The following is a 9,830-nucleotide window of genomic DNA, read 5'->3' as shown; positions in this document are numbered from 1 at the left end:
TGATTCAGAGACCAAAACCATGAACCTGGAGTGGAAGCATGCCGGTTCCCCTCCCCCCAAAAAGGTGCAGAAGTCAGCAGGGAAGGTCATGCTCTCAGTTTTTTGGGACTGTCATGGAGTCATTCTCACAGATTATCTTGCAAAGGGCAAACCATCACATACTACAGCAATCTTCTTGACAAGTTGTGAGATGCTCTGAAAAAGAAATGCTCTTCAGAGGCATTTGTCTCCTAGCCGACAATGCACCAGCTCACTCATCTCAAATTGCAGTTAACAAAACAAGAGCGTGTGGCTTTGAGATTTTGCAGCATCCGCCTTATTCTCCCAACCTTACACCAAGTGACTTTTTCTTGCTCCCAGAAATGAAAAATAAGTTGTGGGGACGCTAATTCGACAACACAAACAATGTCATTCATGACGTGGAAGAGTGATTTAAGGTGCAATCTGCAAACCTCTACAATAACAGTATTCGGAAGGTCAAGAAACACTGGGAAAATGTATAAATCTGGATGGTGACGATGTAGAGAAAAGTTAACAACTACAAATCAAAACAAACTTTCAATTTTTTGAAAGGTGATAATTAAAACTTTACGATACCCCCTTGTACTTTGTGCTATGAGATAGTTGTACAATAGCAGAAACAAATACTATTTATTTTGTTATGTAAATATATAAATTCAGTTCAATTCTAAACTGTTTCATTGTGAATGGCATTTTGTTGAGCTCATTCCCTAATATCTGTTTTAGGATTGCAGATGCAAGTAACTTTTATTGAGCTCACTTTCATCTTTATGCTTCTCAGTTACAGTTGGCACATGTACCATCTGCCATGTAGTTCATAAGCTATTGAAGAAAAACCATAGTGCTACAGATGTAACATATCAAATTCCATGCTTCTGACATGCCTTTGCCCTCTTCCTTCCTCATATCTTTCTAATGAATTTTCATCTATCACTCAGGTCTTCTGGGAAATATTTGCTCCAACCAGCCAGCATTAGACTAGCAATGTTTTCCCGGAGGAACTCTGGAATGGCCTGCCTGAAGAGATACGACAGCTGAAAATGCTGGCTGCATTTCAAATAACATTGAAGACATATCTCTTCCAGCAGCCCTACCCAGTGAATTTTAAACCATAACTTTTACAGAATGTACTTATATGTGTATTTTAATGGTTTTACAGTGTCGTATTTTACCTGCTGGTTTTATGTCTTTTCTTTTCAATTGTGTTTTGTATTTTAACACGTTGTATCCTGACTCAAGCCTTGAGGAGAAGTAGAAAATCAATAAAAATTGTTGTTCTTGTTGTTGGCTTAGGTTTTCTTAAAAATATAGAAAGGTGAGTAAAACTCATGCCTGGTAAAACAGATGGGCTAAAAAGAAGTGGCTTCCACCCACTTTGGGGGCATGTTGTTCACATTACGAACACCCTCAAAGCAGTCCGAAGCCACTCCGGTGCCGCATTCCACTCCTTTGGATGGGAGCAAAAAGGAGCTGGGATAATCCGGCCTCTGGTGGCATGGCCTGGGTGGTGGCCTGCTTTCAGTATGGGCTGTGTGGTTGCTGCAGACCCAATCAACATGTGGCAGGAGTGGCTTTTGGCCGCTCCTTCCCACCTATCTTTTCCAGGCCTCAGTTTTCATAACATTTTTGGGGGGGAGGAATACCTACCTACACACCTACAATTTTATATTTTCTTATAAAGTGGATATATTTTATGTCATACATTAAAGCTGACCGTGTAATTAAAAAGATACATTTTTGAAAACACTTCTGTAAAAACAAAAAAACAAAAAAACCAAACAGAACAAAAACTATAATTTATTATACTTCTGTCTTCATTCTATGCCAAGTGTTGGTGGATTACAGAAAAAAATCTAAGTTTTCTTTAAAAGTTTCTACTAAATATAATAAAAGAACAACTGACATTTAGTTTGTTACACTGGAAAAGATGTACATACTTTAATTGCTTTGTTAGCTTTATCTAAGTCTCTTCAGCTATTAAAAAAAGAAAGAAAATTGTTCATAGTCAAAAAACAAACATTCAATCAGTTGATACAACATTACAGTACAGCCAACTAACATTGTTCAAAATCTCGTCGTTTTATCTCAAGCTAAGGAGTCTTTAGACCAGATTATGACAAAGCTGGTTTAATGTATTTTCAAGTTGGTATAGTTAAAGATTTTGCAGAACACTGTACTTTCTGTTGATGGCTTCAGAAGAAAGGGGTCGTGGGACTTGTAAATAAAAGGGCAATCCCAGCCTTTCAATTTTTTTTTCATAGTTAGAACAGCATTGTTAAATTAAGCACAACTAAAAAATGTGGAAGCTAGGTGAAGCTGCCATTTTGTGTGTGTCAAAACAATTGCGATACGCTATACTAAAAAAAATTTGAAATATCCATCTGTCCTCACCACTCTGCCACAAAACTAGCAAAGTCAAAAATTACAAAAGTCTTCAAACTTGTCACTTTTGCAGAATAAAGCAAAAAAGTCTTTGTGCTCCTTACTACCAGAAGCAAAATATCATCTGAGTTACCACATGTAATAGCTTCTGGATGTGTCCACTTGAGTTGGCTTGGTTTCTGCAGAACCCTCCTTATCTTTTTCACTGTCACCTTCCCAGAGGTTAATAAGTGGAGGGTAGAGTTCATTCAGGGGAATAGAGGAGGTCTTTTGCATATACTTTTTCAATGAATGGTGATAGTTTTTCCTCTTAAACCTTTTAGCAACATAGACAGAAACAGAAGCAAGACTAATAACAGCAAACATGGACCCCATGACCGCAGCCAGGGCTGTACTTGTTTCTTGGTCAGTAATGTCAAGGGCAAATGCTGCATTTTTTGTCGTAACATTAACACAGGACTTCTGAGTTTGCTGATGGATATTAGACACAGTAAGACAAACTTCATAATCTGTGGAGGGCTGCAAATGTGTGAGGTTGTATTCATGCACATCAACTGGGACCCTAGCAGTATATGTAATGTGAGGATTATCAATCTTCATTGTAGCAGATGACCACTTTAAATTGGATGTCATAACGTTAGAGTTAACCTTCCAAGAAACTAGGATTGAATGAGATTCCGTTTGCTTGACATATATTTTCAGCACTTGAGTGCCATCCAGAAGTGTCCCATTCACCCTTATTGTAGCTACTCTTGTATCAGCACCTTCTATGTTTTGGGCTACACATGTGTACCTTCCCGAATCCTCAGTTTGAATATTTGATATTTCCAGAGTCCCTTCACTACTAAGCTTGTATTTATCTGAAAGGGTTTCAGCAGTTATTTTATTCCCAAGTGGAGTTACCCAATAAATCTCAGGTTCTGGCTCTGCCATAGCCCGACAGTCCAAAAAGACAGTCATGCCAATATCCAAATTCAAATGATTTGGAAAAGTGTCATGAGAAATCATTGGAAGACATTGCTCATTAGAATCCTGTATCAATACCTCCTTGACTTGCTGTCCTCTGTATTCTGGTGGCATAGCACAGAACATCGATAGGGGCTCCATGAAACGGATATTGGTCTTGTTCGAGTTTATCCAGTGGATGACACAGTCACACCTGAGGGGATTACTGTGAATGCTAATTTCACGCAGGTTTGGAAGAGATTCCACTGTTTTTTGGTAGACTGCATTCAAGGCATTATTGTTAAGCATCAGGCTTTCAAGAGCAGGAACATTCCGAAAAGCTAAGCGATGAATGTAAGATAACTTTGGGTTGTTTGTTGCTTCAAGCTTGGTAAGTTCAGGAAGATTGTCGAGTGCATACCTGTCAACAGAGACCAGCTCTCCCATATTGTTGATTCCAAGTTCTTTCAACCGAAGCATGTTTTTGAAGTCTCCTTCTTGGATTTTATGAATTGGATTTTTGTTAAGATCCAAAAATTTTAAATTTGGGACCTTTTCAAGTGCAAGTTGGGGAACTTTAGCCAACCTGTTGTCATAGAATGAGAGACTTTCAAGACTATCCAAGCCCACTAGCGCATTTCCAGGAATGTCTGTCAGATACATCCCAGCCAGGACCAGACTCCTTAAATTTGATAGTGGCTTAAAGTTCATATCTAAAATTCCAATCACAGGATTTTCTCCAATCATCAGAATTTCCAAATTGGGTGTAGAATCAAACCAACGGCTATCAATAACTTTCAATTTATTGGAATTAAGATGAAGTCTTAAAAGATTCTTCAGGCCTGAGAATGCATTTGCAGAAATGGAACTGATTTGGTTATGGTTTATATAAAGCTCCTGAAGATTGCACAGATCCTGTAAACAGTAATCTGTCATCTCTGTAATTTGATTCTCTTCTAGGTGTAAAGTAGTGAGTTGAGTAAGATTTGACAGCCCCACATCTTTTATACTAGTGAAATTATTTTGTGAAAAATCCAGCTCTGTCAAATTGAAAAGCTGTTGGAGCTCATCTGTGGTCCTGGCAATGTTGTTGCTTTGTAAGAGAAGAACTTGCGTATCGCTGGAAAGGTTACTGGGGATTTTTGTTAAACGAAGGTCATTGCAGTCAACTGTTGTAGCTTCTCTATAGGTTGACTGAGGTGTAAACCAGGGTCTTATCTCACAGACACATAGTTGTGGACATTCATTACTCTGTAGGGAAGATGCAACATATGGATTTATGAGCAATCCCAACATCAAATGGCAAACTGTTAATAGAAAATTCACGAGGGCCATATTGGTTTGCTGTAGGTTGTGCTTTTTAACCACTACCAAATAATAACAGATCAAATTTATAGTTACTGAGCAGAAAAAGACTTTTTCGTTTGAAATGCTCAGGCATCCAGTGGAAGATACTCCTATGATGTTTGTTAAATAAGTAAATGATCCACGTCTTCTTTTTTGCCAATCTGAGACCTTTCACTTTGTGCAAGCTGCTTTCATCAATATGTGTTGCTGTGTCTGAAATGAAAAAAAAGACAGACACGAAATTAATCTTATGTTTTTTTCATTTAAAACCTTCTAACTCCCTTACCCTGATATTACACAATGCCTGATATTTTTTAATCACATGCTTAGAACCTCTCTATATGCCATCGACAGTAGGACAATATCAGAAGAATTTCTAAGGCATCTACTGACCATTACAAACATACAAAATGTACTGTCAAATAGGTATTCACTTGTTTTTCTTGATCTTAGAAAAAATTCACAGTTTGGATTTAGGAAACACATTCAGGGGTAACTATGCTGGCCATACAGCAAAATAAAACAAAATACAAAATCCACAAAAGGGTGATACCTTTAATAGCAAGCCAAAATGCACAAAACACATAATGCAAGCTTTCAAAACTCCACTTCTTCCTCCTGTATGATTTTTAAAAAACACCTTTTGCCCGATAAAGAAGCCACTGGAGCTTTAAAAGTGTGCATCATGTGTTTTGTGCATTTTGGCTGGCCAATAAAGGTACCAATCCTTTGTGTATTTTGTATTTTGTTTTATTTTGATGAATGGCCAGCAAAATATTCAGCCAGAACAGAGGAATTCTAAATAAGTGGGAAGTAAGGACTGGGACGTAACTCTTTGAGGTTTCTACCTCCAAGAAAGGTAAAACTTTATTTTTGGATTATAATTGGCTGACTTTTACCTATACAACACCTAAAGGTCCCCCCCCCCTCAGATGTAGTAGTACAGTGACTTCTTAAGAAATTAAATGTTCTCTGCCCAGGAAAGGGGCCTATGGCTTCACAAGAGACATCTGGGATTCCAAGAGGAGTTGCTTCACTGCTGTTAACAGGGTTTAAATTTTATTGTCCTTTGTCTTGGCCCCCACATGTCCATGAAAGGCATGGTTTCTGCCTATACTGAGATCCCTCCAAACCAATTCAACTACAGCAGAGATAGCATCTATACAAAATGCAGGTCTGTGACATCAGTACCATCATTTTTTTTTTTTTTTTGCTTCCTCCTGTATGATTTTTTAAAACATCTTTTCCTGAAAAGGCCAATGCAGCTTCTAAATCTTGCATGATGTGTTCTATGCATTTTGGCTGGCCAATAAAGGTATCACTCTTGTGGGTTTTGTATTTTGTTTTATAGTTTGGATCTATTAACCTAAAAAAACCCACAGTTTGGATCAGAGACAGTATAGCAAAATATCTCATGACACCTCATGGGGTTCCTCACACTTGTTCCTCTTGATTTGTCTCTCTCGTGCATACAGATTACACAACTTCTAATTTTATAAGATGAATGAATAATTTTCAGTGATATGGTAAAGTTTTGCTTACTAAAGCAAACAGATGCTGTATTCGATACATCTCCACATGGTTAGTTAGAGTCATGGACTGTCATGTTTCTAGGTGGCTACTAGATAATTTGTAGTTATATACTGTCCTCCCTCTGTTTTTGTGGGGGATCTGTTCTGCCCCTCCCCCGTGAAAATGGAAAATTGCGCATATTCAAGCCCTATTGGCTTGAAGGGAGGTGCACACCCACAGGGGCATGCAGGTATATGCCATGGGCGCACACCCCATTTTAACCCCCTTCATTTGCCTCCTGCAGATAGTCAAGGAACGCGGATCCCAAGTCTGCAAGAATGGAGGGAGGACTGTATTTCTAGTCCCTATAGAGAAACACAGTTAACACACATTAATGGATTTTTTTTTTGCAGCCATAGGGTGTTTAGTTCCTTACCCATAAAGGAAAACATTATCATTTTATGAAATGACAGCTCTCTCCATCTCTCTATTTCATGTAACTATAGGTTCCAAAACACCAGCTATTCTCCACTGTATATGCAAAATATTTCCTCTTGTAGATATGAATGTTAGGATTATTTACTTTATCAACTTATATGTCAGTCAATGCATAGGAAATCCATATGCAATATAGTACAGCCACTTAAATTAGAACACTAACAACCAGTCTTAAACATTTATGGCTAGGTTACAGATGAAGGAAAGCTTTTATGAAAATAAATATGTTTCAATAATGGGAAATATTTCTATGATTTGGGCTCTCAATCACTTCCAGCATCCCTGCTAAGCCACAAAGTTTCTTTTTTCAAATATGCCATTACTTTACTGTAATTGATTTCATGAATTAATAGTCTGCTTGTGAAAATCCCAAAGCACAATATAACCTTTGTGCAGGAAGCAGATTGATTATTTTAAATTATATGCTTAAAACTCCTCTAGTTATGTCTGTTTATGAGGCTTACTTATCTTATACAGAGCTTATGGTAAAACATACAAACACAGCAAGATTCAGGATAAGCTGCAAATTCAAATTTATTGCTTTGTTAATATTTATGTCCCATCAATTGCACATTACATGCTATTCCATTGAACATTTCTAGTTTTACCAAACAGAATATCTGTTGTTAAGCATTCTATGCACAATGCTTTTACAAGTGACAAATGAAACTTTTGGTTTCTTCTTTTACATTGTCAGAAATCTCATACAGTATGAGCTTATAATTAACCAAGTAACTTCTGGCCAGACCCCACACAACCTGATGGAAACATAATTCAACCATGCTCTGACTATCAACAGAATAGCCCTCTTTCTTCCCATATAACTGATGCCTGGGTGTGAGTTATATCATTCCAATAGTGCCACAATAGTGATTAAGTAGTAATCACAAACATGAAACAGTTACCTTAAGTATGTAGTTAAGTATAGGCCGATACAGGATTCCAGCCATCATTGCTTACTGTGTGGAGATGTGAATTTGAATATATTATATACTGCTTTTTCTAGCCTATGACTAAAAGGAATCCAATGTACATATTTACAAATTAAAATCTACAGAAATTTTAATAGCGTATGGTTTTTTTCCTGGATATCTTGCTTGATTTTAATTATTGTATGACTGTAGCACAAAAGCAGTTAAGAATGTAGAGATTAGGCCAGAAATTCCAATTACAATAAAAGGTCAGGAAAAACAACTGAACTGTATATTAGTGATTGGATAGTGATGACGGTTGTGGTTATGAGGATAGTTTCATTTATATCTAATGGTATCCCCAGCCCTGGGCTCAAGCCAGTTTACAAAAATTAGAATAGACAAAAGTGGCATTGGCAGCAGCAGTAATAAGCCCTGGAGGCAGGGGGAGGAGTGATGTCAAAAGGAGGCTGCTTGCACATAACAGCCTCAAGCTTCAATAGCCTGAAGCTGGATGGGAAGGAGATGGTATTTGCAGCAGAAACAACAACAATGGCTGGAGGTGGAGGACTGAGATACCAATGCAAAGCTACAGAAAGATGAGATGATAAAAAAGATAAAGGTTTCCCCTTTGACAAGATTGTCAGAGGGACGGTACTCATCTCTGTTACTAAACTGAAGAGCCAGTGTCGTAAAATATGACTCTGTGATCATGTGGCCAACATGACCACAGAACTCTGTTACCTTCCCACCAAAGTGGTACCTATTTATCTACTTGCACTTTTATATGCTTTCAAACTGCTAGGCTGGCAGAAGCTGAGACTAGTGACAGGAGCTCACTCTGTCACATGGCGCCTGCGTCTTGAACAGCCCTATTTAAATATTTGAAGGGGTGTCATATTAAGGCTGGGGCAAGTTTGTTTTTTGCTGCTCCAGAGAACAGGACCCAAATGGATTCAAACTACAGGAAAAGAGATTCCATCTCAACATTAGGAGGAACTTGCTGACAGTAAGAGCTGTTTGACAGTCATGTGGTCCGAGGCAGGATGCTGGAACTCGCTGTCTCAGAGAGTGACAGAGTCTCCTTCTTTGGAGGTTCTTAAATGGAAGATGGATGGCCAACTGTCTTGGGTGCTTTGATTCTGGGTTCCTGCATGGCAGGGGGTTGGACTAGATGGCGCTTGAGGGTCTCTTTGAACTCTATGATCTCTCTTCCCAACTTTACGGGATGCATGAGCATGCACACAACAGCCTCAAGCTTCAACAGCCTGGGGGGGAAGTCATATCAAGGTGTTGCAATTGCCCTTCACCATACAGCGCGCCCGTGTTATACGTGGGTGCGCTTTACGCGGTCTTGAGCGTATGCGCTCAAGCCGCGGGACGTGCACGGGGCTCAAGGGGCAGCGCATCCCATTCAATGGGGTTCAAGCATAGGCGGAATTCACCTTATGCGGCGGGGTCTGGAACGGATCCCCTGCATAAGGCAAGGGGAGACTGTATTACTACTGTACAGGCTTGTGCCTCCATGTGTCTTTCCTCCAACCCTAGTGAATCTGCCAGTCACTTGCCTTGCAGGCCCAAGAAGTGTGTGTCTGGTGGCCAAGCCTTGCCATCAGTTCCACTGCTGCCCCAGACCACTTGGAAGAAGGTATTATTTATTTATTTGTAGGCAATGGTGGGTTAAATCTTTGGATTTGGCACCCATAGATAAGACAGGCCCATTAGACTTACTTTCACATCTGTAACTAAGTAGACAATGTAAAATATGAGCCATAAAGAAGGGCCCTCCCTCCAGTCCATTTGCCATGGTCCAGGCATCAGAGGTAGAGCAGATCTGCTGGACTTTTCCCCATTCCCCACTGCCATTACCTTCTCCTTTTGTGTCTTGTCTCTTTAGATTGTAAGCCTGAGGGCAGAGAAATGTCTAATTCACAATTTGTAAGCCGCTCTGATAGCTTTGGTTGAAGAGCAGGGTATAAGTAAATAAATATATTATTATTATAAACATTTTTAAAAATACAGAAAATACTGCATATTATTATAAGCCTTCCTCTGCCCCCCTAACACTCAGTTCCCAAAGGTCCATTGGAAAAATGTTTTTATCTGCTGCCAGAAGGACATCATGGAAGGTCCAGTCTAACCTCACTAGGAAGGGAGTTTGAGAGCCAGGAAGCAGCCACCAAGAAAGATTATTTTTCTAAATGCACATTTGGC

General features: G+C 39.1%; 1 protein-coding gene across 1 annotated transcript in view; it reads right to left on the bottom strand.

Annotated features, from left to right (window-relative positions):
- Nucleotides 1–1,802: 1,802 nt before the first annotated feature.
- The window catches only part of LRRN1 (leucine rich repeat neuronal 1), a 46,502-nt gene continuing 38,474 nt past the window's right edge, over nt 1,803–9,830 (bottom strand). The window contains exon 2 of the mRNA XM_042447222.1: nt 1,803–4,908. Within this exon, the coding sequence (XP_042303156.1) occupies nt 2,533–4,683 (2,151 nt within the window). The 5' untranslated portion in view covers nt 4,684–4,908 and the 3' untranslated portion in view covers nt 1,803–2,532. The remainder of the gene's footprint in view (nt 4,909–9,830) is intronic.

This window comes from Sceloporus undulatus, chromosome 2 (genome assembly GCF_019175285.1).
Source record: "Sceloporus undulatus isolate JIND9_A2432 ecotype Alabama chromosome 2, SceUnd_v1.1, whole genome shotgun sequence".
NCBI lineage: Eukaryota > Metazoa > Chordata > Lepidosauria > Squamata > Phrynosomatidae > Sceloporus > Sceloporus undulatus.
The sequence above is the reverse complement of the archived record's forward strand: the minus strand, read 5'-3'. Positions and strand labels throughout refer to the sequence as shown.